Here is a 15,544-nt window from a genome sequence, read left to right on the forward strand (position 1 = left end):
TGGCCCAGGTCACCACCCGACGTCAAAATAAGCTGATGACAGAGTTCAAAGCAGCACTCCCGGCAGACCCATGGTTCAACAATAACAAGGACATCTTAACAATAAGCGGTGGTTTAGCCTGGAAGGGGCCCAAACTGTATGTCCCTGCGGGGTTGAGGCTGGAAGTCCTGCAACGAAGCCATGATGCAAAATTAGGTGGCCAATTTGGATTCCTAAAAATGCTCCCCCTTGCCAGGTGTCAATTTTGGTGGCCAAGGATGAAATCGGAGGTGGAAGATTATGTAAAAAGCTGTGCTACTTGCGCAACAATGAAAACATGACCGGGGAAGCCCCCTGGACTACTACAACGAGTGGCCAGCCCTAGCCAACCATGGGAAGAGATCGCAATGGACTTCATTGTCGAACTTCCAGACAGCAGTGGAAATAGAGTAATCTGGACAGTTATCGATTTGTTTTCCAAGCAGGTGCATTTCATTGCTTGCTCAGGGCTGCCCGTCTGCAAAGAAATTAGCAAAAATGTTTGTGAAACACATTTATTGCCTGCACGGGGTGCCCAAGAGGATCATTTCAGACTGCAGAGTTCAGTTCACTGCCAAGTTCTGGAGAGAATTCCTGAGATCCATCGGGTCCACACAAGGACTCAGCTCAGCTTTTCATCCCAGTATGAACGGTGCTGCAGAGAGGGCCAATGCAATGGTGGAACAATACATCCGGTGTTATGTCGGCTATCAGCAAGACAACTGGTCGGACTTGCTATCTTTTGCCGAAGTGGTGTACAACAATGCAGTTCAAAGCAGCACTGGATTAACTCCTTTCCAGATTACCTGTGGCATGGAATTTGTTCCCATGCCTGAGCTACCTAGAGAACCTCCCTCCTCCATGTCTCTGAATGAATGGATGGACACACTAAAGAAAGGATGGCAAAATACGAAGAAGGCTCTAGCAGATGTGGCAGAAGCCTACAAGAAGCAAACTGATAAATACCGCTCGCTCCAACCTCCCTTTCGTGTGCGGGACAAAGTTTTTGTATCTACCAAATACATAAGATTAAGGATGCCTAGTAAGAAATTGGGCCCAAAATTTCTAGGTCCATTTCCAATAGAAAAGATAATAAACCCAGTTATAGTTTGACTCAGTCTGCCCAGAATTCTAGGGAAAATTTACCCAGTATTTCATTGTAGCTTGTTGAAACCAGTAATTGAGTCCAGCATAAGACCATCCACCCAAGCTTCCCCTCCTCCTATAGTGGTAGAAGGGGAAACACATTATGAGGTGAAAAAAATCTTAGACTTGAGACTATATTGGGGTAGCTTACAGTATTTAGTGCATTGGAAGGGGTATCCTTTGTCTGAAGCCATTGGGTGAAAAGTTGTGACCTAAAGGTGAATAGATTAATAAAACAATTCCATGAGAAGTTTCCCAATAAGCCAAAGGGTCCCCCTGGAGAGGGGGGGAAGAGGTGGTTAATTTTTTTATTGCTAACTTTGATGTTGTTCTCTTTTCAGGAACATTTTTTTTCTTAGGAGAGGCCGCCTGTCAGGCCTGTAATTACATTCCTTTTAGGATATTTGGCTTGCACACTTTCTATTATTTCACTATGCTGTTTCATTAGTGTAGTAATCGGGAGGGGGGAATAGAAAGGAGAATTGTGGAATGTGTTGTTGTCATTCCTTTCTGGAAGCTAAGGTCATGTTTTGTCTCAGCACCTCTACACCTGACCGGAACCAGCTGGGTGGAGATGCCAGCGTGGCCGAAGAAGATTGGACCATGTGTTGGATTTAATGGGTGTGGGGATAAGATCATGAACTTTCAATTGGGTGGAATTCCAGGAAGTTTTCAGAATTGGGATTTCCAAAGATGTGCCAACATGTCTGTCTTATTAAATTGGAACTTTAAGGATAGCTCTGCCTTGGACTCTGATTTAATTCTGCATGATATTTGGAACGCTGACAGCTTGATTTAGAGTTCATGATCTTGATGCTATAAGATTCAAACAACTGTCTATTACAAAATGTTACACTATCACTCCAATTGAAGTCTATAACTAATGTCCAAATGCAGCCCATCTACGCTATTTCACAAATGCATCCCATTCTTGATATTTTTTTATAGTGGTCCAAAGCAGACATTCAAATATTAGAAAACAAATCCAACTCAAAGTATACCTACCAGTTTGTCCCAAACTGGTACTTCCAAATTTATTGGTGCTGAAATTCCAAGTATTTCCAGGCCAACATGCATTTCTTTAAACTTTAAACCATTTTGAGTTTGTGAAGATTCCATTATCACCTTCTAGAAGAATATTTTCTGGAACCTCTCAAGGTCATTAGGAAATAAAATATTTAATTATAAGCATATTTATGTATAAGAATTATGTATAATTATTTTTGATTTTGATCAGATTATGAAAGCTGAATTTCATGGAGCTTGAGGTTTCATAAATGATGAAGAAGACATTGTTTAGTAGGTGATCATCATACTGACTTCAGTTAAATTGGAGCTTGTTTTGCATTTTTTAAAAATTTTTTAAACGAAAAGCCAAATGATGCTCTACACTCATTCTTCCTTTATTTGAATTACGGTAATTAGTTATTAAACTTTCATGGATGCTTCATGTTTAAAAATATAATTATTTAAACCCAATCCAATGTAACTGATCATGTTGTGATGTAAGTCTACATTCTGGAACTATACCTTACAAGGAAAATTGTAAAATATGGTAGAATATTTTTATAAAAGTGAAATCAAAACAATCAAGATGGTGGAACAGTCTCTTTGTGAGTGTATAATACATTTGAAACCTTAAACTTACACAAAATGTAATAGGGAGAGAATGAAAGTTGAGCATAAAATAATGTGTGTTGAATAAAAGGATGGCTGAAAAATTAAATGGGATAAGTTGCCAATACGGTAAGCTAATTGTAATAATGGCTGTTCCGCACATCTAGTATCAAAAGCAGAGGTGGGTTGCTCCTGGTTCGACCCAGATCAGGTGAACCAGTAGTGGCGGTGGGAGGCTCCACTCATCCACCCGGACACTTCTGTGCACTTCTGAAGTGTCACATGCTAGAGCTAGCACACACGCAAGCATGAGCAAACCGGTAGCCCCAGGATTTGAAACCCACCTCTGATCAAAAGCATCTGAAAATTAATAGGAGATACTGTTTTGCCTATATTTTGTTTGTAAGCTTTCAGTTGCTAATCATAATGGAGAAAAGAACTCCATAAAATACCCCTCAGTATGAACTTGCTTCCTGGCTTTCCATTGCTTTCAGGTTGCTGTTGTTTTTAATATTCAAAACTAGTTTATAGCTCTGATTTCTTGATGTGTTGCCAGCTGAATACTAACTACCTTAGCTCTAATTCTTTCAAGTCTTTCCTTAATATGAATCAATGTTATGACAGTTTCTTCCATCTGTTATGATACCAGGGATTATATGATTAGATTTGAAAAAATCTTGTTCTTATCAAGCATCATGGCCTGTCCTACCATACGGAGACAAACACTTTTAAAATGTCAAATCAAATGAAGAATTTTTAATGATCAAAGACCAGCATAAGAAGAATGGAATGCAAGAAGCTAAAAAGCATAACATATGCAACAAAATTAAATTATATATAACAAGCTAATATAATAGTATAAATGCAAAAATATAAAAAGGATCTTTAAAAAGACTGAGTCTAAAAGGACGGTTGGAGCAATCGATGCGCATAGTGGAACATGGCAAGATATTTTTCTTGCCAACGTCTGTTCTCAAATCACGAGTTGTTGTACTACAAGTCTTTCCTCGGTTATAAGGTTGAAAACACTGTCAAATAGGCTGATACAGAAGCAGGACTGCGCACGCGGAGAAAGGGAGAGATTAGAAACAGGTAGCCACACCCACGTGCGACCTCTCCAGCTTCCGCGGGTGCTGAATAGGAAAGCGCATTTCCACTCAAAGAGCACATGATCCTCTGAGGCAAAGACGGGCAAAACTTCGCATTGGCCAAGAGCGCCTGCGCAAAACTTCTGCACACGCGCGCAGCGAAATCACCCAGCGGAAGCGGCGAGCCTCTGGCGTCTGAGCGGGGTTTGGGAAGATGTGAACTGCATCCGGGACACGATTTCGCCCATTGTCTGGGTTACGGAGTTGGCCTAGGAGATCGTGCAGCCTCCCATTCAGCCTTAGCGCGGTTGCGATCTGAAGGGAGCGAAGCTCCCTGACGGGTACAGGCGGTTTTCTGTATGCCCGGCAGCAGCTGCTCGGATACAGTGAGTAAGTCCAGCAGCATCCCTGCAGCGACTCCTCCTTGTTCGCTTCCCTTCGCCCGAAAGAGCTTCGGGGCTCTTGTAGCGCATCCTTGCCGTAACCGGCAGCAAAAGCGTTTCTCCGGCCGTTGATGCCCACATCTGCTCGGTATCTTCCTCTATCGCATTAATTCTGGGAGTGGATTGCGGGCATCTTTTTCCCTCGTGCCTTCATATGGGGGCACTTTTATTGCAGTTTCCCTCACTCTGACACGCTTTCCCCAAAGGGACGCAGCCTTTTTTCCTACTTCCCACTCTTTCCAGAGCATAAATTGTATTGCTTTAAGGGGTCTGGAGGGGTTTTTTTCTTGATGATTGTTCTCCTTTAAAATAGCCACTAATGATAACCAAAACAAACAAACAAAAACGGGGAAAAAAACCTCAAAACGTGCTCCCTCTCTCTCTTTTTTTCCTGCAGTGGATCGTAGCTCGAAGAGGCGGCAGGTGAAGCCTTTGGCAGCTTCCCTGCTGGAAGCTTTAGATTATGACAGTTCAGATGACAGTGACTTTAAGGTTGGAGATGCTTCAGGTAAATAAATGCTTCTCCTTCTCGTTTTTTAAAATACTTTTAAATTGATTCTCATCCCATCAATTTGCCTCCTTTCCTTTTAAAATAAAATGTCTTTTTTAAAAAAAAAACATGTCTTAACTATTCCTGGGTGGAGTGGGGAGGAATCATGGTGTCTAGATGGTACATAAAATAACTATCTTTAGAAATATGGATTCACACATGGCACTGAAATATATCATGCCTTGTTTGGTTTGGGTTTAGGAGACTGTGGAAACCAAGCCCAATTACAATTTATTCAGTAAATCATAGATGAGTGCTGACTAGATTTACACATTGCACTGAGTCAGTACATTCAATAATGGTTTGTGGAATATGGCAATATAGACTCATATATGCACATTTTACAAGTCAAAGTGACTGAGTTTATGCAATATATTGAACCAAACCAAATAGGCCACAGTGAATGAATTTAGAATAACTTTCAAGGAGTACAAGGAGAATAACCACTGAAATAGGAAAGCAGCGTTCTGACACTTATGAAAGTGTGAGAATTGAGGCAAGTCAATAAGACATAAGATAGAAAGGATCACACTTTTACCTGTCTTATATTAAAAGGTAAGGTGTAGGAATTCTATTTTTCTTGCTATCAGCCTTGTACAGTGCTTTACTAGCCCCCTCTCCTCCTCCTTTTTTTTTAGCTTCTCTGGTTTCTTCTGCGTTTGTGAGTAATCAGTTTCCATGATTACTCGCACACTATTGGAATATAACTGATATGTTCAAAGCATGAGCAGTCTGGGTAATTTTTTCCTCTCAGTAATGCAGCTTTCATAATATCGGTTCCCTCCTTCATTTGGTATACAGGTAATCCTTGACTTAACGACCACAGTTGAGCCCAAAATTTGTATTGCTAAATGAAACATTTAAATGAATTTTGCTCCATTTTACGACCTTTCTTGCTACAGTTAAGTAAATCACTATAGTTATTACTAACACAGTAATTAAGTGAATCTGATTTCACCATTGACTTTTCTTGTCAGAAGGTTACAAAACATGATCACATGACGCTGGGACACTAACTGTCATAAATATGAGTCAGTTACCAAGCATCTGAATTTTGATCATGTGACCATGGTTGTAAGTGTGAAAAATGGCCATCAGTCACTTTTTCAATGATGTAACTTTGAACGGTCATTAAATGAAGTGTTGTTAGTTGACGACTACATGTATAGTGCAGGAAGAAAGCTGGAACTGTTATCCAGAGTGGCCCCTATTTCATAATACTGTAATAATGAAAATAACCATTATTTTCTCAGTCATTTTCTTTCTTGTGTAATTGATGTTAGCCAGTTTCCATTATATCCTCTAGCAGTTGAGTAAAAGATTTATATAATTTGATGTTAGACTATTTTTATCTAGAGACTTCAAAACCTTCTACCCATCTAGCTTTTGATTTTAAAAATCTTTAGTTTAAATCTTTTTAAAAAAGCAAGAATCCAAGAAAAAATTGGTGATGGGAATGTAGAAATGAAGCATGGCAGATGGGGGTACCTTGAAGTAAAGGCACATAGTTATATATTGTGCATTTCAAAATGTGATACAAAGCAAATAGAATATATAGACCTCCATCTGAAAAACCACAAAGACTTGAATTAAGCATGAGAAATGAAATTTGGACTCCCATATAATAATTGTTTTGCCTTGTACAGGTTAATGTATCTTGTAAGTACAGAGTTGGATATACACTATGAATCAGTTATGAATTATTCACTGCACTTTATGTATAAATGTATACAAGGAAATATTTCCAACCATTTTTATAGCTGGTAATGGAACAACAGATTGCTCGAAATAATAATGCTGAATCTAATAAGCTTTTTATTGATCAATTACAAAATCATTATAGTAGACAAATATAGGTAGTTTAAGAATCTCTGCAATTTTAGAAAATATAGTCTGTTAATCAATGAATATAAATCTGGATTAGTTCTATCTAAAGTAGATATTTTGCTTACATTTGATGTTATGAGCTTACATGCTTTTGGTTTGTAAGATTAGTAGAAGACACTATGATCATGTCACATTAAATAGGTTCTATTTATTAATTTTGCTAACATGGCAAGCTACATGTCATTATCATTAGTTAACAGTTGTTGGAGTATAACCAAGGTAAGTAGGATCAAAGAGACACTGGGAGTTGCAGCGTTGAATTACATTTTCAGCATACCATTTATTAGGCATATTAGTTTGGATGCTAGATATTCTAGTTCTCGGGCATTTATAGGGGTAAAGTTTCTTCATCTGATATGTAACATAATAATAACTAAAATTTATCAAGGTATATAACATTAAGCTAATTTAAATCTGATCAATATCTTGATAAATACTGTTTTTCATGTTAGCATAAATAAATAATTTGTAATTTTCCAATTTGAAACAGTTTGGTGAATGCATTCAGAGTGATAAATCAGTACCACAAGTAATTAATATTGAAATTATGAATTGAAATTAATTACCTCTAGTATCATATTATTCATTTATAAATTTATAAATGAAAATTTATAAAATTAATTTGGTAGTTCATTTTTTATTGGGGTGAATCAAAGTTCATCTAGGGTATAATAAATCTAAATAATGACTGTGCACCTTATATAAAGTTTGGGTTATGGAATCTTGGTTATCCTTTATATCAGATTTCTCCAAGTTGACATTCTCTGTATGTATTGTAACTGTGACTCTCAGAATTTATGACAAGTGTTAGCAACATGGTACTGCTCTAAGAAGTCTCTATCGAATATAATCTAACTGAGGGTTATAATGACAGTACATTAGGGGAGGTCAAGCTTTATAGATATACCATTGAATCAATGTTACTATCTAACAAATCTTCCAAATATTGTGCAGATATCTTCCCCCAAAAAGGTCAAAACATTTTTATTGCCTAAAGTATAAATATTATTTTAATAAACACCAGAAGAATTGTAATATTATCTGACATTCAGATTGTTTACTACATTATTAATTTCATGAACGTCATACTAGGTAAGCAGTTGGATTAGCGACTACTTAAATAGCTATTTGTACATTTGGATATTTGTACATGATAAGCTATTTATTTTAAGGAAAATGACTTGGGAGAAATCTATCCCATCTGAATATACATTTTTATTTAGCCAAGCCCATTTTAACTTTATTATGTAACCATATCAGAATTCATACAAGATATACATAATCTCCTTTATATCTTCACCAATAAATACTGTAGCACTATAGCAATTTTACATTTGAATCTACTTTTTCAGTGCAACAGCAAAAAAAAAAAACCCTATACTATAGTAATATCATACGACAACTTTCCTAGTCAGATGTTTTCTTAAGCTAAAACATTCGCACTACTGTGAAAAAGTTCAGCTGGAAGTCACAAAGGTAGAACAGGCAAGTTATCTGTCGAGATACATATATATATATGAAGTCTCAACTTCTTAATCTTGAAACTTGTTGCATGACTTTGTAAAAATGTTTACTAATTTAGTTTGTAACATTTTTGTGAGATAAATTTTTAACTAATGCAACATTTAAATGTAAATTCTTGAAACGTGATGAGGACTTTTCCAACCTTATAAACCCCAAATGAATTGGATCACAACTCTTAGAATTCATAGTCTTGAAGATCCTGGTTATAAATTATAGGAATGGTAGTTAGAGATATATGGAGATAACAGGAGAAAGAGGATAAAAAAACCTACATTTCTCTTTATGTTTTTTAAAATTGACTAATCTCCTACATTAGGTTGATTAAATGCTGTTATTTGAGTATGCCTTTGCATTTTTTTATAAAATGATTGAAATGCAGCAGTTTTTCCCCCCTCAAAGGAAGTTTGGCCTGTCATTTTAATATGAACAAATAATGGTTATTGCAGATTGCCAGTGTTGATACATACGTATGTTAAAACTCATTCATCACTTTCAGTTCTCCAAATTCTGAAGTTTATAATATTGCAGCAGACTTGCTTGCAGTTCATGATGTGAAGCCTTAAATTATATTTTACTGGAGACTTGATAGGAGATTAAGTACAATAAATATCAATATTTCAGAAATATTTCAGACTAATTTATGCAACTTTAGACTGGATTAGCCAATCTAAATTAGAGATTTGCCCTGATTGAAAATTATTTCTTATCATTTTTATAAGGACATTATGTACATTACTACCTTTTTAACATTAAAAATATAATTTTGATATGGGCAACTTACAACCAAAAACCAACATACAACTAATCAGAAAAGTAAAATATCAAAATAAAACAATACAAAATAAAGAAGGTACCACAATCACTTCATTGTCAGACTTGGGAAACCAACTAGGTCTTAAACCAAAAAGTCCAGGATTTTGCCATGCTTTTTGTCACCCATCTTCTGGTTTACTTTGACATTCCAATTTGCCTCAAGAACAATAAATCCATTGTATTTATTATAATTGATAATTCAAGAGAAATATAATTTCTGAGACAGCAAACAAATATCATACTAAATAAATATGTACAAACCTATTAGAGGTTAAATGAGTTAAAGATTCTTTCCAAAGTTTTTAAAATGAGTTGAACAAACTTAGCATTTTTGTTTTGAAAGAAACGGAAATACATTTTTTTTAAAAAAATTGAAACTCCTTTTTTCAAGCTACAGTGATCTGAAAGAACAATCCACTATATGGTAGGAGAAGATGGGTAACAAGAAGCACAACATATACCATTCTATACGTAGCACATCTGTATACATAGTTAAATATTTTAATGATAATTGGTAATTAAATTATCCTGGTGAACATATGAATATTATAGACATTACTTATCACTGAGTCAATATTAATACAGGTAACCTCCAAAAGTTGCATATTTTAATTACATTTATTTTTACAGAAATCTTTTGAAAACCAATATGTAAATTTATACAAATTTATGTATAATATTACTGCATTTTTCATTTAGCATACTAACATTGTATATGTTATGATGCAGACTTTAGGTTTGTAAGGTTCCTTCGCATGCCAAATTATTATTTTATAAATTTGCAAAGACAAGTAGATTTGGCAATTATAAAATGAGTAATAGGGATTGACTTTAGCAAAATAAAGTTTATTATAAAAAGTTGATTTTTATCAACTTTATCAATAATAAAATACCCTTTTAATTGAGTTCCATTGCTATAATTCTGTCAACGTATTGCATCCACTTCGTTGGCAGCAATATTGTCTGAAAGAGGTTTTCCACTATTTCCTACAATTTTTTTTTTTAAGGATTTGAGTTAGGAATACAGCCCCGATATTTCCTTGTGGACTCTCATCCAAACACTAACCAAGTCTGCTTCCTGTTGAAACTTATTCCCGTGTGTGTGTATGTGTGTGTGTGTGTGTGTGTGTGTGTGTACACTTTCCATCTATATTTTAACAAGAATATTACCTTAGAAAATATATTTATACTTCTTATTTAATGTTATCATTTTAGCTCCTCAGTTTATACTCAAATTAGATTAAAATAAGACATTTAATATTTCTAGTAGCATTCAAGTTTCCTATCTAATTGTTCTGTCTCAATTTGCATTTTTGGTTAATTGGTGCTTGTGATGGCTTTCTCTTCCCCAGCTTCTGTTCCCCATCTTTCTCTTCTGATGCTAGAAAACAAGGGAGAAGAATCCTCTATATTGCCTTGAACTTTTGGAACATATAGAAGTTCTGCTACTGTTTCTTGGTTGAGAATGACATGTGGCTTCATTTTTCTCCCAGATATTGCTAGTCTTTGCCATGTGTGTCAACAATTGAGTATATGAGGTTTCATATAATATTAATATAATAGTCCAATTAAATATGGAACACTGGTAATTATCAAAGTATTTCATTGACTCCGTAGTTAAGTTCTGCTTTGTTTACTGATTAGCTAAATTGCTTTATTCCAAAGAATAATGGCATATGCATATTAGAATGAAAAAATCTAGAGGATTTTTAAAAAATCAGCTACATAGGAAGTTATTCAGAAAAAAGATGGAGCATAGATGTGGACCACCTTCTTGTAGTTCCATGCTGTCTTTCAAGTGAGTGTTTCTGAAGCTTTCAGTGCTGTCGTGTTCTGGCCTTTAGAAAAAAGAAGTCATTGAGATGACTCTATGTTGCTTTTGTGTTGCATGTATAAGAGTCTTTTGAGAGCATTATAATTTCATATATTCTGTATATCTGCATAAAAGATACACATTTATAGTTACATTTATAACCTTAGTATGTCTTATTAGTATAATGTGTTATTGTTTTTTAACAAAAATATCCTCAAGTAGTCATAGCTAAAACACCTATTCATGAGTTATGTCCTTTATATAAATGATATAGCATGATAACACATGTGTCCTGTTTTTTTCTAAATCAGGGGTGTCAAACTGGAGTGCTCAATAGTAGTAACTGTGAGAGGGATCTTAGAGTCCTAGTGGACAACCATTTAAATATGAGCCAGCAGTGTGCAGCAGTTTGCCAAAAAAGCCAACACTGTTTTAGGTTACATAAACAGAGGGATAGAATCAAGATCACATGAAGTGTGATCCACTTTATAATGCCTTGGTAAGGCCACACTTGGAATACTGCATTCAGTTTTGGTCGCCACGATGTAGAAAAGATGTGGAGACTCTAGAAAGAGTGCAGAGAAGAGCAACAAATATGATTAGGGAACTGGAGACTAAAAAATATGAAGTACAATTGCAGGAACTGGTATGTCTAGTTTAATGAAAAGAAGGACTAGGGGAGACATGATAGCAGTATTCCAATATCTCAGGGGTTGCCACAAAGAAGAGGGAGTCAAACTATTCCCCAAGGCACCTGAGGATAGAACAAGAAGCAATGGGTGGAAACTAATCAAGGAGAGAAGCAACTTAGAACTGAGGAGAAATTTCCTGACAGTTAGAACAATTAATCAGTAGACCAGCTTGCCCGCAGAAGTTGTGAATGCCCCAACACTGGAAGTCTTTAAGAAGTTGTTAGATAGCCATTTGTCTGAAACAGTATAGGGTTTCCTGCCTAGGCAGTTGGACTAGAACAGTGTTTTTCAACCACTGTGCCGCGGCACACTAGTGTGCCGTGACATAGTGTAAGGTGTGCCATGGGAAAAACACCCGCCTATAGTCAATATAGGCACAGAGTTAAATTTTTTTAACATTTTCTAATGGTGGTGTGCCTCGTGATTTTTTTCATGAAAAAAGTGTGCCTTTGCACAAAAAAGGTTGAAAAACACTGGACTAGAAGACCTTCAAGGTTCCTTCCAATTCTGCTATTGTAATTAAAACCGGATTTCTTCAAGGGCCAGATCAGCATTGTAGATCTTCACAGGCCAGCTGGGGGTGGGGGGAACACTTTGCCCGCCAAAATGGGGTGCGGCATGGCCACGGAGAGCCCCTCTCCCCTCCTGTGCCCTGTTTTGACCAGAGAAGTGCTGCAGGAGGCCATCCAAACTGAAAACTGGCACAGCTCACCCATGCGTTTTGGCTTGCAAAGTGCTGAAGGCACCGGGGGGGGGGGGGGGGGGGGGGGCGCTTTATATGTTATTTTTTCCCTTCATCCAAAAATTTCCTGATGGTATGGCATCTTTACAGAAAATAGGAAATAAAATTCAATGTATATGTTGAATAAATTAGATTTCTTTTACAATTAAATGCAATTACACTATAATGTTTGTTCAGTAAAATGATAAAGGACAAAAAGTTTGATATGATTGTTTTAATCATTTCAAGAATTGTAATTGTTTGAGAAAAAATATTGTATGAAATGGTTTATTAATTTGTTTAAATCACTTATTTAGTTAGTCAGTTAGTCTAGCAGGATTCAATAAAACAATTTGGAAGCTGAGCTGTTCACCTAAACTTTGGTTTCCAGCTCATGTCATGAAATCAGATAGAAACACAGCTTAAAAAGCAATTTTCATAGGTTTTTATTATAAAAATGCTATTTGAGGGGGGGGGGGGTTACTCAAATAAAAATAGCTGGCTACTAAGAAAATAATATTTAATTTGACTAAGCAGATTGCCTCAATCTTTCTTTAAAAAATCTTTTTTTTGGTACATTTTATTTTGGAATTCTTTTTTTAAATTTTCATATGCTCAACAGATTCTGAAGGCAGTGGACATGGCAGTGAAGATGGATCAAAGGATAGCGGAGAAGGTTCCTGTAGTGAATCAGAAGAAAACATATTGGAGGAAGAGCTGGCAGAAGAAGATGAAGAAGGGAAAAAAGCAGAGAAAAAAGCTAAAAATTCAGGTGAAGAAGAATTGCCAGTAACAGTGAAAGGGACTATTAAAACTGAGAAAAAAGAAGAGGAGGAAGAAGAGGAGGAGGAGGAGGAAAATAGAGAAGCAGAAGAGAAGGCAAAAAAGAAAAAGGAGAAAGAAAAAGAGGGAGAGAAGCCCAATGAAGGAGATGTTGGTGTTGATGAGCACACAAATGAGCCAAAAAAGTGGAACCTGAGAAGAAATCGACCTCTTTTAGATTTTGTATCTATGGAAGAACTAAATGATATAGATGACTATGACAGTGAAGATGACAATGATTGGCGCCCAACTGCAGGGAAAAAGAAAGGGAAAAATACATTACGCAGAGAAGGAAGTGATGGTGACAATGAGGATGATGAAGATGATGGGAGTGGAAGTGATGAGGATGACAATGAAGAGGAAGGCAATGATGATGAAGATAGCAGTGCTGCTAGTGATGGGGAATCCAAGAAGAAGAAAAACAAAGCTCTTAGCAGAAATAGTGTTGATGAGGAGGAACTGACAAATGATAGCCTGGCTCTTTCACAAAGCAAGAGCAATGAGGTAGAATAGCCAACTTTATATAATCTTCTGATGAAAAATGGAACCTACTCTACAGTGTGATTCCTTTGAAATTATTCTTTAAAGCTATGCAAAGTTACTGAATAGTGGTTGTATTAAGAGATTCTTAATTGTGCTGAGTTCTCATTAAGATACCTTTGCTTCAGCTTTATTGAATTCCATTAGAATTTTGGATTTAGATTTTTGTTTTTTACAGTATGAATTCTGGATTCAGATTTAAATGTATTTCAGATTTAACTTCTAGTAAGAAAGAATTTGCTGCCCCTTTTACAGCAAATGCATAAAAGTCCCATGAAAAGTAAGCATGCACAGTTTCATAGGCAAGATGATTAGTGCTAAAAATCAGTACATTCCCTGTTTTACCAGGAGCTATGGATTTATATTCAATAGAAACACAAGTCTGTCTTGTGTATGTTGACACACAAGAGTGTATTATAATGGGTAATTTTTAAAAATCATGAACTTTCACAAGAAAAAACAGGCTTGATATCAAGCTTTTATTTATATTCTTACGGTGAGACATTAAGATGACTTGCTTTACCATCATTTTCTGGTTTTTAATGATCTTTTATATAATTTTTTTAGTAAGGTCAGCCTTTAAAACTGTTACGATTCAGTTATATTTCTTGAAATTGGACTTGGTTTTATTTTTTTACCAAAGAAATTCTTCATTATTGTTTCTGAAATGTTAAAATCAACCCATTTATTTAACCAAAGGATTTTAAATTAATCTCTTAACTGAATCCCATAAGTGCATGTATTAATTATATAAGTATACATTATTAAGCACTAAATCATCATTTGAAAGGTTTTAAACTCTTAGATAACATATAAATCTTTTCAAAGTTTAAAATATAAGATGTTAAAACATCATGGAAATTTGCTTTACTATTTTAAAGTCATAGCCCAATTCTTAATATCTGTTGTGTTCATAAAGAAATTAAGATTAAATTAAGAGCAGCACTGGTTAACTTGGCTTGCAAATAATGGGACATCCCCTATCCTTATTTTAAATTATTATTGTAGTGTAGCAGCGTAGCATCAGATTTTCAATAGATTATGATTATCTGCTGATAATAAAAAAGACAGCAGACTGTTATCCACTCAAATCATGCTCAAGAGATGAATAGCCATATAAATTTACTAAATAAATAAATAAACAGAGAATGAGTTCTATTTAAGCAACTCTTAGAAATTACCTGCAGCTAATAAAAGCTATTAGGATCTTGCTTAGGGTAAGTGGGATTTTTTTTCCAGATGTGTCCCATCTGTACCAAGCATTTTCATTTCTAATTATGTTTACATATACCAGTGCATTGCCATTGTGCTTTATAGTCTAACTATATGTGATATGATATATACTCTACAATTGTTGAATTATTTGATCTTTTATCAGTATAGCTTTACATAGGAGTGCGGGGGTGTGCCTTTAAGCTAGTTAAGTTGCTCTATACATTTTACAAGTATTAATATTCTGAATATTTTAAAGTTTTTATTAATATTATGCCTACAATATCAAAAAGCAAAAGGAGTCAAAACCATGCTCAGCAAAATCTACTTTGAAGTTTTTATTGCAGCATGTATTACCATCATACTTGGAAGCTGTTTTTAAGAACCAAAAATGCATCTTTACAGTTTTACATTATTGGAAGCTATTGCAATGAAATCTTCAAAGATTTTGTGGCTGAGTATAAAAGTTTCCCTCCTTCCCTCCCTCCATCCCTTCCTTTCCCCCCTCTCTTTTCCTCCCTTTCTCTCTGTCACTCACAAACTCATACACATACACATTACTTTTTTGGACTGAAAGCTGCATCTGTGTTCTATTTTAAGGAATGAAAAAAAAAACCTGAGGGCCAGAGAGATTAATTACTCTGAATCACATTGCTAA

General features: G+C 35.5%; 1 protein-coding gene across 3 annotated transcripts in view; it reads left to right on the forward strand.

The window, feature by feature from the left end:
• Positions 1 to 4,031: 4,031 nt before the first annotated feature.
• The window catches only part of PHF14 (PHD finger protein 14), a 155,701-nt gene continuing 144,188 nt past the window's right edge, over positions 4,032 to 15,544 (forward strand). For 2 of the 3 annotated variants that reach the window (XM_032235252.1, XM_032235254.1), the window contains exons 1-3: positions 4,032 to 4,259; positions 4,710 to 4,820; positions 12,935 to 13,638. In XM_032235252.1, the coding sequence (XP_032091143.1) occupies positions 4,229 to 4,259; positions 4,710 to 4,820; positions 12,935 to 13,638 (846 nt within the window). In that variant the 5' untranslated portion in view covers positions 4,032 to 4,228. The remainder of the gene's footprint in view (positions 4,260 to 4,709; positions 4,821 to 12,934; positions 13,639 to 15,544) is intronic. The other variant, XM_032235253.1, reaches the window with a different exon arrangement.

The sequence above is a fragment of the Thamnophis elegans genome, chromosome Z, assembly GCF_009769535.1.
Source record: "Thamnophis elegans isolate rThaEle1 chromosome Z, rThaEle1.pri, whole genome shotgun sequence".
NCBI classification, from domain to species: Eukaryota; Metazoa; Chordata; class Lepidosauria; order Squamata; family Colubridae; genus Thamnophis; species Thamnophis elegans.